This window comes from Mizuhopecten yessoensis, unplaced genomic scaffold, assembly GCF_002113885.1.
Source record: "Mizuhopecten yessoensis strain PY_sf001 unplaced genomic scaffold, ASM211388v2 scaffold11125, whole genome shotgun sequence".
NCBI lineage: Eukaryota > Metazoa > Mollusca > Bivalvia > Pectinida > Pectinidae > Mizuhopecten > Mizuhopecten yessoensis.
Window position 1 is genome coordinate 502,555 of NW_018408892.1, and position 21,452 is coordinate 524,006.

The 21,452-nt window shown below is 37.5% G+C and overlaps 1 protein-coding gene across 7 annotated transcripts in view; it reads left to right on the top strand.

Annotated features, from left to right (window-relative positions):
• LOC110466230 (protein furry-like) overlaps positions 1-5,942 on the top strand; it is a 90,201-nt gene extending 84,259 nt beyond the window's left edge. For 6 of the 7 annotated variants that reach the window (XM_021522618.1, XM_021522623.1, XM_021522620.1 and 3 more), the window contains 3 exons: positions 491-690; positions 990-1,087; positions 1,605-5,942. In XM_021522618.1, coding sequence (XP_021378293.1) covers positions 491-690; positions 990-1,087; positions 1,605-1,771 — 465 coding nt within the window. In that variant the 3' untranslated portion in view covers positions 1,772-5,942. The remainder of the gene's footprint in view (positions 1-490; positions 691-989; positions 1,088-1,604) is intronic. The other variant, XM_021522619.1, reaches the window with a different exon arrangement.
• Positions 5,943-21,452: the final 15,510 nt, after the last annotated feature.

Genomic DNA, 21,452 nt, shown 5'->3' on the forward strand with positions numbered 1-21,452 from the left:
ATAGTCCAAATTATTCTGACGTTTTATCGACCTTTTTATATCGGTCTGTCGAGTCGATAAAACGTCAGAATAATTCGGACTACATTCATCACAGACTCTGGTTATGGTTCACCAGATAATGTATTACCCCCTCTGAAATTAAATGATTATATGAAAATGCTACTGATGAAGTCTATGCACTACCTTAAACATTAGATCTTACTTTTGTGTTACCAAGTTATCTACTGTAAAAAAAAATGTGTAGTTTTCAAAATTTGTCAATAGTTAAACCAAAAGAGTATTCATGAAAGTTTTTTACCAGTTTCCTAGTGTGCAACTCTTTTGAAGTGAAAGCACATACATGTATCACAGTATGGTTGCACATATTAAGATTAAATGCGTATAGATTAAGAAACACAACATTAAGAGATGCATCTTCAGGAAAAAAGAAAAAGTTCACGAACAAGTTGTTTCTGATGATGTATTATCATGTATTACTTTGTAAATACAGGTGGTAGATATCTCTTCCCAAGTGTCGTCTCTCAGGGAGGAGATTACACAGGCTCTCAGTGAGATGGAAAATGGCCAAGACTCGCCTGTTAACATAGACTCGGGCAAGGTGCTTACTAAACAGGAGGCTTTGTCCAGTCTGGCCGAATACGTCAACGGCCAGCAGTACATGAAGGCCATACAGCTTCTCCGATCCTTCAGGTAACATCTCCCCTGGTACCTAGCCCCACTCCTGTAGGTAGCGCTGTAAAACACTGAGGAAATAAAATATGTTGCCATTCTAACAATTATGCTTGTGACCTATTGAATCTTTTTGAATAGAGTCATGACTGATTAATATCGCACACAATTATTTACCAGCTGCAAAGTGGAGATATTTTTATGATGTCCATCAGTCTGTCCATATTTAGCCAATATAGACTGTTTTTGTTGATAATAAAAACATTACTGACTATCAAATAGCAAGTCCCTGTGGAATATAATTATAATCTTTGTTTTAGGTCCCTGTGGCCGAATGACATGTTTGGACAAGCAACCGAGGATGATGTCATTGTCCTGCTAAACATATTCTGTACCTCTCAGGCAGAGAAAAGGACAGGCAAGTTACTATAGAAAAAAATCAACAGGCAATAACTGTTGGAAAAGTGGCTTATAGAAAGTGTGTTACAAGAACTGTACAGAAATTGTGTTACAATCTCTGTATAGGTATTTTGTGCCTGCCCTCTACAGAAATTCACAAAAATTCTGTTCAGGTATTTTGTTACAAAGATCTTTACTGAAATTGTGAAGTGAATTCGAGCCTATATAGAAATTGTGTTTTAAGATATTGATGCATGCTCTCTACAAATATTAACAAAAATTCTGTTCAGGTATGTAGTGTGTTTCGAAGATCTGTGCTGAAATTGTGAAGCGAATCTAACTTTATGTAAAAATTACGTTTAGGATATTGATGCATGCTATCTATATATTGACACATGATCTTTACAAATATTGACAAAAGTACAAAAGCTTTGAGACAAATTCAAGCACATCAAATTTGATATAGCTCAATGATGACATGTGGTAGGTTCGGCCATATTACAGACCATCTATAATATGTCTGTTCTTATCCTCAGGTATATTTGCCCTTATTGGATTAGATGTAGACCTGAGCCATGTACACAGTCAGCTCATGACCATCAGCGTCCAGATGTCCGGCTGGTCACTTCTTCCACTGGGGGTGTCCAAGTCCACACCTGACCTCAGTCACATCAGCTTGACGTCCGACTCCAGTACTTTGTGACTAGATCCAGAGCCGACCGCTAGTACGTTGTAACAACGCCAAGGGTCGTCTCTAGTACGTTGTAACAACGCCAAGGGTCGTCTCTAGTACGTTGTAACAACGCCAAGGGTCGTCTCTAGAACATCGTAACAATGGGAAGGGTCACCTCTTGTACTAGGAGATTACCTGGCAAATGGTTGTGTGCCCGTAGCAGATTATTAGGTTGAAGATCATCTGCTAGTGCCACGTGACTGATCTGAGAGTCTTTCACTTTGTCATACGACTAATTGAAATGTCACTGAGTAATGTGCGGACAAGCCAAAAATCATTTTCAGTCACAACAAGAATATAGAAAAGCAATAATTGTAACAAAGGACATTATTTTGTTGTAAGTATTACTTAATGATGGAAAATTAAAAGTGAACTTTTAGTGTGACAAGTTTTAAAAGTTCGCAATTATGAATTTGTGATACTATCTGTGATCCTGACGAGGAAGGAAAGTCTGGTGATAATAATATTTACCCTGAAAGGTGGTGATAAGGAGAGGAATCTTTACCCTACAAAAAATCACTGTACAAAACCATTATTTCTTTTGATGGAGGGGCTGATAGTTTGGAGAAGTATTTTAACTTTTGACTATCACAAGGTTCTCTCTGTTTCTGAAGCCATGACGTTTTCCTTGATAATTGTTCCACTGTTAGAGTTAAGGTTGTTTTGAGATACGTGTATATTGTAACATAAATTATTTCTAGTCAGGAGGTACTGGTTGGCAGATTAACTCTTACAGCCATCTGCCTATCTCCTTATGTACTTTATATATGAAATAAAATCATATTTATGTATTAATTATTACATGCTGATTAAATATATCATGATGAAAATGCACAAAACTGATCAATCATAATTCAAGCTTTGCTAGCTGGTTGTTTTCTATTCCCTTTAAATATACTGAGTGTACAAAAGGAGGTTTAGTGAATTAAGGGTGTATGTTATGTTATGTTTCCATCCAGATATTCATCTCATTTTCCCAAGATTTCCACATGAAGACATCTGACGTGTAAAATCTCTTTTATTAATGCCAATTTGAACCTTGTTAATTATAATTCTATGATAAATTTGACAAATACACCAGAATGAAAAATAAAATATAGAGAGTTTGTTAAAAATTGATGTACAGTATTGTTTTCATGTGCTGCCCTTTTCTGTGTTTGGAAGGCTAACCTGTATGAATGTCATCAATATAAATGACCAAGAAATCATACTTTTTGCAAACAAAAAACCACCAATATTTCTAGTATTTATTAAATATTTTGTGTTTGTAGATGATTGATGAAGCCATACAACTTGTCTTCCCCTGACTACCAAAATGTTGGTTGATCATGTAATCACATATAAAGAGCGTGATTGATCGTTTGTAAATCGGTAAAATAATTAAAGTCTTCACTTTGTACAGTATTACTCCTACATATGTACATTATTATTTTATAAAGTGTTTATTTGGTTCCTTGTTTGCTCTGTGGCATTTTAGAATTATTTGTGGTGCATCCAGAATAGTTGCATATTTTTGAATATTTTAATGCATTTAAATATTTATTTCGGTTATGTTATCATGAACTCCTCATTTGATTTGAACTGTCTATACAAATGTATTATTTATTGACAAATCTAGACAAACCTTAAAAAGGGGGGCGGGAGGGATCTCTGATATAGATTCTCTGACTGTATTTAAAAGTATACATGTAAAAACAAATCACAAACAGTGTATAGCTATTAGCTTATTTAATTTAAAATGTGTAACTGTTAAATAAGTGTGAAGTACCTGTGCTGACATTACAATTGCCAACATATCCATGCTGATAATACACGTACAGAACAAAAGGAGGGGAAGTGATTATTGAAGACTTAATTTGCAAATTCCAGTTGCTTCAGTATACCCAATATCATTCTCAAAATTCAGTTGCCATTTGTTTACTGTCAACTGCTAAATGACAATGTCCATTCATGTTCTAATTATAGTGTCAACTGGACTATGGTATCACGAGTTTTGATAGTATAGACTAATTTGCACGAAAAGGCTTCAGTTATGTTGTTCAATAGAGATTCCCTACCGAGTGATGGTGTTATCCTTTTTATCTAACTCGAGTGTATAAAATTAAAGACACAAGGGTTACCGAGTGTATAACATTAAAGACACAAGGGTTACCGAGTGTATAACATTAAAGACACGAGGGTTACCGAGTGTATAACATCAAAGACACAAGGGTTACCGAGTGTACAACATCAAAGATACAAGGGTTACTTGACATCATACCGTAATTAATTAGGAGAATGAAATAACATTCAGGGTGTTACCCACTATGTTACCCACTAGTGGGTTACCAAAAATGTTTAGCAGGGTTATCCAAAGAGTCGGGAGTGAGGAAACCTACAGTGGTCGTGGAAGAATATTTGTTTATTTAAAATGACATATTCTTCCATACACAATGAACATACATACAGTTAGTTGATATAAAAGATAGTGGACAGTATGACGTGTGATAAACATATTCTTATGTGTAATAAAATAGTAAAGCATTATGCTAAACTTCCTCATTTATACATATCGAAATCTGGTAAACTTCATATATTTTGATTTTGTGTACATGTAGTTATATAGAAATGAAAATGGGAGATTAGGAGTGAAGAAATAATCAGGAATGACTCTTAGGCAAAAAAGGAAGGAAAAGGGAGATAGAAAAAGACATTCAAGAAAATGTAGACATTATCTTTTCAACATATATACTTAACTCTAGCAAAGAAATCTATGTAGATGCATTTCATGGATATATGATACTTCTCTGTATTGCAATTATCACTTATAATCAGTCAAAGCAATGGATAATAAATAACTGGTATTTGGTAACTAGCAATTAGAATATGACGTTTGGCAACTGTTTATTGTCAAATGATGTCAATTGATATTTAGCATTTGATGTGACAGCACAGGCATTTCATAGTTCTGTATACCTATCATATTTCACCCTTCTTATCATTTTAACTTCTCCATTAAGTTGTGAGTGATTATTATGATAGTGACAGGTTGGGAACTCCCTCGAATTTCAGAGATGGTCTTGACCAAACAAAATACACCCGGTTTACACTGATAAAAATAATTCTGTAAATAGTTATTAATTGAAACGGAAGAACGGAAACTGCTGACAAGTCGTGAGAGTTCCCAACTTGTTTAATCTTAACACACATACAACCTAGGCTGCATTCGTTTATCGTGATCCAAGTGGTTGAACCGGTTGGACTAGAGTTGTTCAGTCATGAAATAAGGTCAGACCTAGTAATCTGATGCTGCTTTCAGAGCCTCAATGACAAAGCCTAGCAAGGCCTGCATCAATATTTGCAGGTCCTCCAGGATTTATACCTGAAAATGTTGCATTTAAAAACAGACAAATCCGTTGAACCGGATATGCGAAAGGGGCCCTGCTGTAAGTCAACAGTGAAACCTGTATAATCTGTCACCATGTGGGACACATTGCATAGATCAGATCGTATGTCAGAATACACAAGTAGTTTTAATAAGCATGTTGAATAACACAGGATGTAGAAATACTCGGGGTAAGATAACTTGGTTGACCCGGTACCTAAAACTACCAGAACTGTGTGACCGAACAACAATTGGTTGGTGAGAAGGTAAGACAGTGTAATATTTGTGGTTGCTGGGTAATAAATCAGTCTTTCTTGTACAATTTTACCCATTTTGGACAAAGCTAATCTGTATAAAATCACTGCTGAGTTTAATTTTAACCCTTTCACCCCTATGTAACTTTAATAAACTCTACCATGCATTGATCTGGATAAGTCCATTATGGTCTACAGTGGTGAAAGGGTTAATCCTAATTAGTGAAATATCCATCGATATTAACTAAATCTGTGGTGCTAATTTTTTGTGATTTTTAATTTATGCGAATATGACTTGCTTTCTTATTTAGTTGATCACCAAGTGCTAGTGGATATGCTGATCTATATTAACATTAGCTAACTTGCATAATATATAAACGCTGCAGTACAATCATGGTACCCAGATTTTTCAGTATATGAATCCCTGTAAAATGTGTGCATGCTATTTCATAAATATTTTAAAAATCAAATATTTTGCAAAAATGATTTGTGATATTCTTCTTGAATAAAATTAGTCATATAATTTGTCTTTTTCTTTTCTTATTAGTCTGATGAATCTGTGGAGATTTTACATTTGCAATCTGCCCCATCTTATTACGATGAGAGCAAGACTTCTGAGTGGTTAAACAATTTCAAAAGTTTGTCTACCACTGGAATATTTTGGTATGTCGGACCATGAGCTTTTCCTTGTCAAGATAATCATTTCTTTCTGGCCCACCATCATCTGATGGTGGGCTATTCAAATCATCCTGCGTCCGTGGTCCGTGGTCCGTGGTCTGTCTTCCGTCGTCCGTCGTCCGTCCATCGGTTGTTATCGGTATTTCTCAAGAAGTACCAGAGGGATCTTTCTCAAATTTTATATGCAGGTTCCCCTTGGTCCTAAGCTGTGCAGGGCAACTTTTGAGACTGATTGGATAAACAACATGGCCGAAAGGCAGCCACCTCAGATTTTGATAGTGAAAGTTTGTTATCGCTATTTCTCAAGAAGCACCAGAAGGATCTTTCTCCAATTTTATATGTAGGTTCCCCTTGGTCCTAAGCTGTGCAGGACATTTTTTTGAGACTGATCGGATAAACAACATGGCCGACAGGCAGCGATCTTGGATTTTGATAGTGAAAGGTTGTTATCGCTATTTCTCAGGAAGTTTTAGAGGGATCTTTCTCAAATTTTATATGCAGGTTCCCCTTGGTCCTTAGCTGTGCAGGGCAACTTTTGAGACTGATTGGATAAACAACATGGCCAAAAGGCAGCCACCTCAGATTTTGATAGAGAAAGTTTGTTATCGCTATTTCTCAGGAAGTACCAGAGGGATCTTTTAAACAAATTATATGTAGGTTCCCCTTGGTCTCTCGTTGTCCATGTTATATTTTGAGACTGATCATAAAAACAAAATGGATTAAAAGAAGAACTAAACAGATCTTTCTGCAATGATCAATTCTATTTCTTTCACATTATGTACTGTACTAGTAAATGTGTGAAATGACAAACTCACTTTGAAGGTTGGCTATTATACACATCAGTATTAAGTTTAGATCAAAAGTTACCTCAAGGTGCATTTACTGTTAACATGACTTGATCAAACAGATTAGAGGAAAAAAGAGAAAAGTTCGAACTGACAAAGAACTAATGAAGATGGCACAAAGGTGGGCGCCAAGATCCCTCTGGGATCTCTTGTTTCAAATTGACATTTTCAGTATGATAGTCCTTAACATTAACCATGACCAGATATTGTGGTAAATGCAATTTACAGATCTGTGGGTAGTTTATATCACGCGATCACCTAACAGCTGAATAGCTGAGATTCCCTATCCTATTCATTGATGTCCTTATCATGACTAGATGATGTTTTACGTAGCTTTCTTGGCTATGTAATCCATGATCAGGGGTCAGAAGTCAAATCAATGTTGCGCTTCTCTCAAGCATAACTTAACTGTGGTTCACTGAGCACTGAACCTTTTCTCATGGAAGTATACATGTACATCAACATCCATTCACCTCAAGTTTTTATACACCTGTCGAATGACAGGATGCATTATGTTATCACGTGAGTGGGTGGGTGGGGTTACATTAGGGCGCGAACGGTGTCTGGTCTATATCTCAAATAGCTAAGAAAAGTTTCGGACTGTAATTTACTGAGCTATGACCCTTTATTCATTTGCCAATACATTGTCCGCACAATATCTCAAGTAGTTTTATACGCCCGTCAAATTTGATGGGAGTATTATGTTATGGGGGCCGGTCAGCCGCCGTAAACTTTCGTTTGTCTGGCAATCTCCTCCTACATTTTTCGACTGATCTCTTTGAAACTTGGTATACATTATAATCATGATATGAAGTTGTGTCTCCCTTAAAAGAATTTTGATTCAATTGTTTTTGCAAAAAGTAATTGCCCTTTGTTTATTTCAGTATTTGATTTTTGTCCGGCAATCTCCTCCTTCATTTTTCAACGGATCTCTTTGAAACTTGGTATACATTATAATCATGATATGAAGTTGTGTCTCCCTTAAAAGAATTTTGATTTGACGATTTTTAGCTCACCTGGCACAAAGTGCCAAGTGAGCTTATGCCGTGGTGCGGCGTCCGTCGTCCGTCAGTTGTCCATCCGTCGGTCGTCCGTCTGTCGTCAATATTTTACTTTACACAACTTCTTCTTAATAACCGAAAGGCCTAGGGTGATGATATTTGGCCAGAAGCAAACTGGGATGAAGGGCTACCAAGTTTGTTCAAATAAATGACTTTCATTTATTTTCAAGGTCACAGGGGTTAAATATGTTAAAAACTTTAAACAACTTCTGCTCAATAACCAAACTGCCCAGGGAGATGATATTTGGTCAGAAGCATTCTAGGGTGAAGGGCTACCAAGTTTGTTCAAATAAATGACTTTCATTTATTTTCAAGGTCACAGGGGTCAAATATGTTAAAAACTTTAAACAACTTCTTCTCAATAACCAAACTGCCCAGGGAGATGATATTTGGTCAGTAGCATTCTAGGGTGAAGGGCTACCAAGTTTGTTCAAATAAATGACTTTCATTTATTTTCAAGGTCACAGGGGTCAAATATGTTAAAAACTTTAAACAACTTCTTCTGAATAACCAAAATGCCCTGGGTGATGATATTTTGTCAGTAGCATACTAGGATCAAGGGCTTCCAAGTTTGTTTAAATGTATGACCTTGAATCATATTCAAGGTCCCAAGGAGCAAATATGTTTAAAATATTTCAACAACTTGTTCTGAATAACCAAAAGGCTCAGGATGTTGTTATTTAGTTAGAAGCATATGCTGGGATCAAGGACTACTATGTTTGTTAAAGTGAATGACTTTGACTTATATTCAAGGCCACAGGGGTCAAATTTGATTAAAATCTTTACACAACCTCTTATGAATAACCATGGGTCCCAGGATGTTTATATTTTGCAAGTTGCTTCCTGAGATGAAAGTCTATCCAATGTGTTCAACATAATGACTTTGTTCGACTTTTAATCACAGGGGTGAAATGTTTTAAAACAAATTAACAGGGTCTTTTGAACAAATTTTTAATCATAAATACTGATATTTTGCCTGTAGCTTTATTTTTGATCACTTTTAAGGTTACAAGTGTGAGATTTATACCAGGTGAGCGATGTAGGCCCATTGGGCCTCTTGTTAATTAGTATATTTTATTTGAAAAATCGTTACTTTTTTGAGTTCCATTTGATTGCAATAAGACTAGGGTATGTTTTTGAGTTTGAAGTAAACTTTCATTTGCAACCAACTTTGTTTTGAAGTGTTGTCATTTATCCGAGAAATAGGGTGTTGAACAACAAAAACGAACAAAAAACGCAAAAAAACAACAACATTTTCTCAACAATAACTCAATCATACCTTAAAATCCGCCAAGATGTAGAGCAAAAGTAATGACCTTCATAAAAGCCTTATCTAGCATTGGGCTGACACTTTGATATTATAAGATTAAAAGGTGGTACATGTACTGGAGTTTAACTAAATCATGATAAAATCTTCATTTACCATTATTATATATACTGTTTTAAAGTTTGACTCTTGACCTGTTGCAAGAAATTCTACATTATTTGGTTAGTGAGGTTGCTAATGTAGACCAGAGATCCCAGACGGATCTTGGAGCCCACCATTGTACCATCTTCATCAGTTGTTCTATGTAATACTATTCTTTCTTCTTCTTTTAATCTTTAAACGACTTTTTCTCAATAATCAAAAGCCACAAGGTGATGATATTTGTTCAACTGAATGCTTTCAATGTCACTGGGATCAAACGTGTTAGATAGAATCTTGTAACGGGTTGTTATGAATAAACAAAAGTCATTGGTAAGGATATTTAGTCTGTAGCTTATTTAGTCTTTTTAAGTATATTTGACCTTAATTGGTCCACTTTTAACCTTGAAAATGTGAGATTAATTGCAGGTGAGTGATGCAAGCCCATCAGGCCTTTTGTTAAAATCTTGCCTTTTTGCTACAGTTGTGTTGTTTGTTTTTGCCCTGAAGCAAATTTAGAAATGAAAGCAAAAGTTTCCTGATGAAATGTCTGTAAAGTCAGATTCATGATTTAAATGGGAATTCAATAAAACAGTTCAAGTAACAGGTGATCAATACAGACCCATTGGTCCTTTTGTTTAAAAATCCTTCAGATTCAAACCAAGGGGCCATATTCATGAAACCGTTGCCATTACCAAGCAAGGATTTTGTGCTCAAGCCTAATTTCTTGTTGCAGTTATAAATGTGTAAGATAATCTTATTTTGTCATTAATTTGGATAAAATTTGAAGAGACTTCAAAACACTGTTTTCAATGTTTACACTTGACCTTTTTGATCATTTGATTTAAGTTTCATGAATACGAGCCCTGTACTTCAAATTGGGATTTGTACTCGAGCTAGCTCTAACCCACTGAGCTACTAGAAGTACCCAGTCCCAATAGCACTATACAGTATAGAAAGTAAGGGGAGGTTACTCTATATGAAAAACCTCAGAAGAATCTCAGATTTGTGCCTGCGATCCTCAAAACATACATTGCAACAGAAATTTAATCAACACTGACACGTCTACATTTAAATAGGCAAGACAAAAATGAGGACAGATAATGCCTTTGTCATATGGTATGTCAAATATAGATGTCAACTGCGCCTAGCTATTGCCAGATATTGAAAAAAAGGCCGCATTGGCCTGTAGAGCTTAATGTAAATGGTAATGTTCTGGCACACTTTTCATATCACCAGAAAGTCACCAGAATACCAACAGAAGTGCACCACAGATAAGGAATTCCCATGATCCTCTGTAACTTGTCTAAATATAGTTGACCCCCAAATTCAAAAATTACAAAATGGCTTCTTAATTTTACGGGGGCTGCATCAATGTCGATGTTTATGCCCTCGGTGGTCCTATTGCAGAGGCGTGAAAAAGGGTATTATTTACAGTGATTAGTTGGGTTTTTTTGTGATATTTTTGTGCAAGGTATAGATAAAAGGTAAAAGCTGGAGTTTGTTTTTTAGCGTGTGATGAGGTCTTCAAGGGTTGCATAGGGTAAGTGTGCCTTGAAGTCCTCTTAGTGTTGTGCATTGGACTGCTGCTATGGGAAGGAGATTCCATTGTGTTATTGTGTGTGGAAAGAATAATAGTTGTAGGTGTCCTATGTAGCAGATATGTGTTTGTATGCGTGAGGGTGTGCATGTCTGGTTCGAGAGTCTACGGGTGTGAGTATATGGAGTTGAGTTTATGGCTACGATTTGGTGTATAATTTATTTTTTATTTTTTTCTGATCAATCTAAGCTATGAATTATCTAAACTATATATACTACACAACCCAGTTGCAATATTGTGATATTTGTGTTTGTGGGGATCTCAATCTTGCTTGCCAAGACATTACAATGTAAGTCGGGGTAGCTATAGGTGAGTCACAATGTCAACAGAACCCTAGTCTGTGGTGATATCGCAACAAGTGCACCAAAACATTCTGGCTATATCGCTGCAAGTGTGCCAGAACATTCTAGCTATATTGCCACAAGTGCACCAGAACATTCTGGCTTATATATGGCAAGTGCTCCTGAACCTAATTTGCATACCAAATGTCTTTATCGCGGCAATAGCATGCCAGAGACTCAATATTTCTGTAAAGGGATCATGTATTTCTTAATCAACTGTGATGGAATCCAGCACCAGGACTTGACAACCAGTGGGTCAAACAACACAATAACAGAGGGCATCACCAGCAGTATGAAAACCCCTACCAGGACTGAAACTACCAGTGGATGTGATAATACCATTAGAGGTATCACCAGCAGGAAGAACACCCCTACCAGGACTGACACTATCAGTGGATGTGATAATACCATTGGAGAGGGTATCACCAGCAGGATGAACACCCTACCAGGACTGACACTATCAGTGGATGTGATAATACCATTGTATAGAGGATCACCAGCAGGAGGAACATCCTACCAGGACTGACACTACCAGTGGATGTTATAATACAATAGGAGAGGGTATCACCAGCAGGAAGAACACCCCTACCAGGACTGAAACTACCAGTGGATGTGAGAATACCATTAGAGGTATCACCAGCAGGAAGAACACCCCTACCATGACTGACACTATCGGTGGATGTGATAATACCATTGGAGAGGGTATCACCAGCAGGATGAACACCCTACCAGCACTGACACTATCAGTGGATGTGATAATACGATTGGAAAGGGTATCACCAGCAGGAAGAACCCCCCTACCAGGACTGACCCTACCAGTGGATGTGATAATACCATTGGAGGGATCATTAGCAGGAAGAACACCCTACCAGGACTGACACTACAAGTTGATTTGTTAATACCATTAGAGGTATCACCAGCAGGAAGAACATCCCTACCAGGACTGACACTACCAGTGGCTGTGATAATACCATTGGAGGTATCACTAGCAGGAAGAACACCATACCAGGACTGACACTACCAGTTGATGTGATAATACCATTAGAGGTATCACCAGCAGGAAGAACACCCCTACCATGACTGACACTATCGGTGGATGTGATAATACCATTGGAGAGGGTATCACCAGCAGGAAGAAACCCTACCAGGACTGACAATACCAGTGGATGTGATAATACCGTTGGAGGGGGTATCACCAGCAGGAGGAACAACCTACCAGGACTGACATTCCCAGTGGATGTGATAATACCGTTGGAGAGGGTATCACCAGCAGGAGGAACAACCTACCAGGACTGACACTACCAGTGGATGTGATAATACCGTTGGAGAGGGTATCACTAGCAGGAGGAACAACCTACCAGGACTGACACTACCAGTGGATGTGATTATACCATTGGAGAGGGTATCACCAGCAGGAAGAAAACCCTACCAGGACTGACACCACCAGTGGATGTGATAGTACCATTATAGCGAGTATCACAAGTAGGAAGAAAACCCTACAAGGACTAACACTACCAGTGGATGTGACAATACCATTAGAGGTATCACTAGCAGGATGAACACCCTACCCTGACTGACACTACCAGTGGATGTGATAATACCGTTGGAGAGGGTATCACCAGCAGGAGGAACAACCTACCAGGACTGACACTACCAGTGGATGTGATTATACCATTGGAGAGGGTATCACCAGCAGGAGGAACAACCCACCAGGACTGACACTACCAGTGGATGTGATTATACCATTGGAGAGGGTATCACCAGCAGGAGGAACAACCTACCAGGACTGACACTACCAGTGGATGTGATTATACCATTGGAGAGGGTATCACCAGCAGGAGGAACAACCCACCAGGACTGACACTACCAGTGGATGTGATTATACCATTGGAGAGGGTATCACCAGCAGGAGGAACAACCTACCAGGACTGACACTACCAGTGGATGTGATTATACCATTGGAGAGGGTATCACCAGCAGGATGAACACCCTACCAGGACTGACACTACCAGTGGATGTGATAGTACCATTATAGCGGGAATCACAAGTAGGAAGAAAACCCTACAAGGACTAACACTACCAGTGGATGTGATAATACCATTAGAGGTATCACTAGCAGGATGAACACCCTACCAGGACTGACACTACCAGTAGATGGGATAATACAATTAGAGATATCATCTCTACCAGGACTTTACACTGTCCTAAAATGTAGTTGGAGTAGGCTATCAAGGTAGGGATTAAGGGATGGGGGCCATTGGACACAGGGGCTAGCAGGTTAGAGGCTTGGGCTACAAAGCACTCAGGGGTTATAACTACATTATGTAGGTACACAGAGAATAGCAAAGGGGCTAACAGGTAGGGGGCTAATGACTATGGGTGTTCACATATAGTGGTGTAACAGTTTTAAGGCTTAGGGTTAGGGGTCTAACAAGTAGGAGAGCTAATGGATACAGGGGGCTCACCATTAGGGGCAAGTAATGGGAATTTCTAGTATTAGGTTATCTAACATCTAGGAGCTAACAGGAACGTGCTATGAGGTATGGGTTGCAGGCGCATAGCTACCATGTAAGCCAATAAGCCCGGGCTTGCACATGATTTTGACAAGTATAGGTTTTCATGACGGGTTTTTTTAAATGACGAAAACTGTCTTCTGGAGCCTGCCCAATTACAACACAACAGAATTTTAAAAAATCACGGTGCTTTGTATTTTTTTACTTTGTCAGATTGCGCATAATAATACTTTCTATAATGGACGTATATAACACCAAAATTTAATTTTCTTCCATGTCCACAAAATGTTTATGAAACCAGAAGCCGAAACGGTGTCGGAGACTGCAAAGCTGGGCATGATGATGATAGGTGGGGCAACCTCGCTTCTCGAAATGCCCAACAAATAACAGGAGCAAGAATAAGGAACCAGTCACAAAGCACAAACAGAAGACGAAACTTCCCAATTAACTCGGATCAGAATTTGAGAAAGACAAACCCAATTGCATGTTCACTAATGCAGAAGTATCAAATGCATTTATCAAGATTAGGTAAAAACCAGACAATGTATGTATGGATTGTGTACAAAGCAATACCGATGGTTAATATTCAGAATTACATTGGATCCACATAAATAGGTATATATATACCAAAAATAGGACTTTTTTCTTGCGGATTTAAACGAGAAAACAGAAATCAGGACGTTGGAAATGGCCCCTGAGACGTTCTAGAAAACAAATTTTTCATGGGGGAGACCCCCCAGAGACGTTCTAGAAAACAGAATTTTCATGGGGGAGACCTCCTAGAACCCGTTACGGGAGGGGGAAGACCCTCGGCAACCTCATGTCAGGCTTTCACATGGTAAAGGGGCTAGCTACGCGCCTGGGTTGTGTAGGCATATTTCTAGCATGGACTTATACAAGATTCAAATTTTGATATAGTTTTTTAAAAGATGTCAATTTAAGACTTTTTTCATTGAAGATGTGGTTTCATCAACATCTTTTCGGTTGATATCGCTTTCTCATGTTCATATAACCACATATTGACCTCAACAGAAATCCATGATTGATGATGTAATTACAACCTAAAAAGTGATAACGGAGGTGAAACCAAGCTGGTCAGTATCACATATTTACCACCATTTAAGTTTTTCTGTTATTTTTGTTCTTTATTCTTCAAAAGTGAATTAAACAAAACAATTTTTGAATAAATTTCCATCACTAAACCCTGGTTAGACCCATGCAGCCCTCGAACACCACAACAACCCAGGTTCTAACTCCCTGTCACCACAGGGAGGGTCACTGATACCATTTGTTACAGGAAGATTTAGTTAAGTGTGCTTCCACCGGGGATCGAACCCTCAGCCCAGACTTCCTAGTCGGACTGTATCTGTATCTGTGTTGATACTGAGTATACTTCAATTCGGAAGATAGCACACAGCGAGAGGGTATGAAATGGTTCACTAGTCAGTAGTCTGTTTTTGAAATTGTCCAAATTAACCGACAAAACACAATATTCGTCTAAACTGTTCAAGTCCTTAATTGTTAACCTTGGAAAAAAACCTGTTTTTGAATATATATCGCAGTTTGATGTTTAAGATTTAAATGCATGACGTCTTTGAGTGCTTTAGTCTTGTCCGGCTGTTGTTTCTGGTGATAAATTTGGCAATATATTGATAGAATTCATCATTATTATCTTAATGTCCTCAAGAACAAGTTGCATCATTTAATGTGACAGATTTGAATTGTACATAGGATTACGGTCGCCTTCCAACTTTATGCTAGGGGAAATTTCCCTTAAATAGCTCAGGGGCCAGAGCGTCCGTCAAAAATTAATAATAGGTAGCAGTAATTATAATACAAAAAAATGTATAATATGCTAGCTCATTAGTAGAGCAGCCTAAACTTTTGTCAAAAAATAAAATTCCACGCTCCTGTGGGCGTACTCTCGTCACATTTGCCATATTTAAATGATTCTTAAATGTAACTATTCTGTTTATGCAATTTTCTTGTTGGATGACATATTCGATTTATCCCTTCCTTTAAACTTGATTACAAAGTATAGTTATCAAAAATTTAAGGCTAATGTGTTAGTTGATATGCATGCATGGTCTCTGGGCGAGTTTTTTTTAAACTCATTATACATTAATTTTCATTTTAAGCTCACCAGAATAGCCAAGTGTGTATAACAGCAAATTTGATTGGCCCAATTTCATTTATGACACTTTAACCTGTTAAAAAAATGACCATTTAATTAACGCGATAAAGTTGGGAAGCTGTTTATTTAATGTGAAAAAAGTTAACATGCAACGTGATAATATGTAACGCATTAAGTTCTTGTTTAATGCATTAAATGATGTTTAAACGCGTTAAATACTAACGCGTGAGTTTGATATAATCTCGGTTTTGACATGAACGGCCTTTCATACTGGTTTTAGATCTAGACTTATAGTCTATAAGCTTTCATGTTATCATTTTATATAGTGACTAGTTTTCTTTCAACGAAAAACTGCGTTCAAGAACATGTACATTTAATTTGTAGTTATACAAAATTTTAGAAGGTTAAATTACTTTTCCGGAAGGTTGGGTCCGGCTATTGAGTTTATACTGTATAGTACTGTATAGTACTTCCGGTTTGCTTGTAGCGTGGAATAATGGCTGTACTGGCAAGAATGTATAGTCGATTAATTAGTTGTCGACACCAGTATACAGCATTCAATGTTGGTAGAAATGTTAAATGCTTGTTCCAAAACATGATTTTATCACGGAGTTCATTTTCAGTATCACGTGCATGTGGTAACGATGCAGACTGCGGAACACCCTTTACACAGAAGGTGTTAATCGGTAAGGATTTTGCTCCTTGGCTTTTCGTCGGCAAAAATAGAAAGAACATAAACAGACTCGAATTGGAGTGTGGGCGTGAATTCATTGTCAAAGTGAATGCTGACCATATACTCGTATGTGGAACTGATGCTGAAGGGGTGAAGCGTTCAACAGAAAAAGTAGCTAGGGAAGTCCAACGAATTGAAATGTTACCAAAAGGTAAAGTATTGACAGATGAGGATGCTGAAAAACACGACAGAATTTGTCGAGTAATCATTGGGAGAGGAGGAAAGAATATTAAGCAATTGACATCAGAGCTAGGATCTGATATTCAAGTGGAAACCAAAAAACCTGGTCATATACTTGTTTCTGGGACTGAAGCTGAAATGGTGAATAGAGCAGTTGAAAAATTGAAACTGGAGGTCCAAAGAACAAAGAATGAAATCGATCCACCCTTTGCAGAAAAGGTATTGACAGATGAGGATGCTGAAAAACACTCCAGAATTTGTCGAATGATCATTGGGAGAGGAGGACAGAAAATTAAGCAATTGACATCAGAGCTAGGATCTGCTATTCAAGTGGAAACCAACAAACCTGGTCATATACTTGTTTCTGGGACTGAAGCTGAAATGGTGAATAGAGCAGTTGAAAAATTTAAACTGGAAGTCGAAAGTTCAAAGAATGAAATTGATCTACTCTTTGCAGAAAAGGTATTGACGGATGAGGATGCTGAAAAACACTCCAGAATTTGTCGAATAATCATTGGGAGAGGAGGAAAGAATATTAAGCAATTGACATCAGAGCTAGGATCTGATATTCAAGTGGAAACCAAAAAACCTGGTCATATACTTGTTTCTGGGACTGAAGCTGAAATGGTGACGAGAGCTGTTGAAAAATTGAAACTGGAGGTCCAAAGATCAAAGAATGAAATTGATCTACCCTTTGCAGAAGAGGTATTGACAGATGAGGATGCTGAAAAACACTCCAGAATTTGTCGAATAATCATTGGGAGAGGAGGACAGAATATAAACCAATTGACATCAGAGCTAGGATCTGCTATTCAAGTGGAAACCAAAAAACTTGGTCATATACTTGTTTCTGGGACTGAAGCTGAAATGGTGAATAAAGCAGTTGAAAAATTTAAACTGGAGGTCCAAAGAGCAAAGAATGAAATGTATCTACCCTTTGCGGAAAAGGTATTGACAGATGAGGATGCTGAAAAACACTCAAAAATTTGTGGAATGATCATTGGGAGAGGAGGACAGAATATAAAGCAATTGAAATTAGAGCTAGGATCTGCTATTCGATTTGATATCCAAAAATCTGATCATATACTTGTTTCTGGGACTGAAGCTGAAATGGTGAAGAGAGCTGTTGAAAAATTGAAACTGGAGGTCCAAAGATCAAAGAATGCAATCTATCAATGATATCATTATCATCTTACCCCTTAGCCCGAGTTTCCTCTGGAATCGATACCAGACTTAGACATTTTGACAGATAGGTGTCTGTTGTGGTGTCTGGTGTAGGGGCCAGAGGAAACTCGGGCTACTTATCCCTCAGAATTATACAGATGATTTTGAACTAACTCTTGCTCCGGTTTGGAAATTCCCTAATATTTTTTCTATAAGAAAACATTTTGCTGGAGTTAACCGTTTAGGAACAATTCCTCGACATAGGACTTTTACTTTATTCCACCATTGCTTTCCAATAAAAATAATTTAAGTTAGAATTAGAATTAAAGAATTTCCAAGCAACGGTTTATATAGTAATGAGGTAGGGGTTTTAAGCAGTTTCAAAGTAAGGACCCCAGAATTAGGTCCATAGGGATGAGGGCAGACCCACGAGTCAATTCTTATAACATTCATGAGTGATATCATTGTGTTTATCACCTGATGCCTAGCAATTGTATACATGGTTAAAGGTTGGGAAGTTCAATAATGTCCAAGTTAAAAAGTCTTTTTGGTCCCGCTCCTTATACCCAGGAGTCTCTGCCCTTCAATATATACAAATTTTGCATCCTCAACCACTGAAGATTGCTCTAAACCAAAATGGTTGATATCCATATCTCGGCTCCAGAGAAAAAGTCGCTTGAGAGATATATGGCTGAACTACTCCTTTTTAGCCCCACCCTTAAGCCTCTCTATTTGTATGATTTTGAATCCACAGAAGAATATATAGCCAAATTACCATCTTTGGCCCCACCCCTCAGCACCCAGGGCTTTTGTAAATTGGATTTTAAGCAGTTCTAAAGTTAGGTCATTTCAATCTTTGGCTTTAGGGTAATGTTTGTTTACTCTCAGGAGGAAATAGTTCAAATTCAGCTGGAGTTATGAGTGTAACATGACAGTTGTATGGTAACATGTAGCAAACAGTATTGTAACCCAATGTAATAGTGTAATCGGTATACATTTGTTGGTGCAAATTATGCACAGGGGACCTGAAAATTTGTTATAGCTATGTTTGAACCAAAACAGAGATTTTGAGTTTTTTGGTAAAAAAATCCATTCCCAACCATGGCATATACTCTTCTTGGGTGGTGTTACGTATTACCAAAACTTGATCTAAACCACTAGAACGTGTAAAACTACTCCGATTACCTCAGTTAGGTCCAAATATATATAACCGTAAGATTCTTGATCCATGTGCGAAGCTTGTCATATCTGAGATACCACATGTCCTTATGAATTGGGTTTAACAGTAACTGTTCAACATGTTATTGATAGAACGTTCGGAAATTTCATATGCAGGTCCCCTTAGGTCTTTAAATTAAATAGCATAAAATAAAAATAGTTATTAAAGGTAAATAAAACAATATGGCCACCTGACGATGGGTCATAATTTTGTTTACCATCTTCTTGAATTTTGACAGTTTAGTTTATCATCTCCATTTTGATTTTTCTCAAATGTAGGTTATCCTTGATCCTTAGTTGTGCCTGTGTGATTTTGACTGATCAGAAGAATAAGATGTCTGCCAATCAGCTATCTTACAATTTTACATTTTATTTCCATTATAGCTATAGCTCAAGTAGTAGTATTTCACACAAATTACATATATAGATTTCAATTGGTCCTTTGTTGTGCATATTTCCTTTTGAGACTTTAATAAAAAAAAAAAAACATGATGGCAGCCATTTTGGATTTTGACAGTTTAAATTTGTTATCATTTTTTCTCAAGATGTACTTGACTGATCTCTCAAATGCCATATATATGCAGATTTTCCATGTATAAGATGATTCTTCCTGTTCGCCAGTTTGCATATTTGTTTTCAGCTTCAATGAGATGCTTGATCAGGATAAAAAATATGGCTGCCAGGAAAGTGAAATCTCTTGTTTTATATATATATATATATATATATATTTAAATACTTATAGCTTATAGGAGTCTGAAGAATCTCCTAGAAGAGATGAAAGTACTAAAGACTTGTTGAGAATTTTTCTTTTTATAATATATATATATATATATATATATTACACTTATCGGTAACTTTTTAGGTCACCTGAGACAGTCTCAAGTGACCTATTGCGATCGCCTTTCGTCCGTCGTGCGTCCGTAAACAAGGTACCTTCCATGGACAAAGGTCAACAAAAAGAGTGGCCGGTTTAGTCCCAAGCTCCCAGGGGCCTGAGGGGTGGGGCCAAAAAGGGGTCAAATTGACTAAAATTTCAAAAATCTTCTTCTCCAAAACCCATGAACCAATTTTAATGAAATTTTGCAGGGACCTTCAATGGACAATGGTCAACAAAAATAGTGGCCAGGTTAGTCCCAAGCCCCCAGGGGCCTGCGGGCGGGGCCAAAGGGTCAAATTTCAAAAATCTTCTTCTCAAGACCCAGATATGGTAGAATCAAATACTCTTATTAGATGGAAGGGTCTTAAGGTGCTTTACCAAAACTGTGAATTTCTTAACCCTGGGGTCTCACGTTTCCCCCTGGGGAGAGGGTAAACTTTACTATGGTTTATATAGGGAAATCACATTTTGGACCAACATTTGTTTAATTTCCATTGGAGGTAATTCAATTTAGGTTAGCATTTTCAGTATTAGGTAGCAGTTTGATAGTATGCACATATGAGCCCTGACTGACCCCCAGGGGCTGATGGGTGGGGCCAAAAAGGGTTGAATTGACTGAAATTTCGAAAATCTTCTTCTCAAACCCAGATATGGTAGAATCAAATAATTTTCATTGATGGAAGGGTCTTGAGGTGCTTTACCAAAACTGTGAATTTCTTGACCCTGAGGTCTCACATTTCCCCCTGGGGAGGGGGTAAACTTTACTATAGTTTATATATGGAAATCACATTTTGGACCAACATTTGTTAAATTTCCATTGGAAGTAATTCAGTTTGGGTTAACATTATCAGTATTAGGTAGCAGTTTGATAATAAGCACATATGAGCCCTGACTGACCCCCAGGGGCTGATGGGTGGGGCCAAAAAGGGTCGAATTTACTGAAATTTCGAAAATCTTCTTCTCAATTCCCAGATATGGTAGAATCAAACACTCTTCATAGATGGNTTATGGTTTATAATGGCAAATGATACTTTGAATATTACATGTTAATAACTTGATTGGAATTATAACCTTGAGTTGACAGTTTGATACTTTGAAAATTTTGAGCCAGCCCTACCCCCAAGGGCTGTAGGGTGGGGCTCAAAGGAGTCGGTGTGCTAAAATTTCTTCATTTTCCTTGTTTAGAATCAGAGGTGCTAGTTTCAAATACTTTTTAGTCTGAAATCTGTATGCTAGATATTGAATAAGGTGGTTTTATTGTTTTTTGTCACTTTGAATAATATT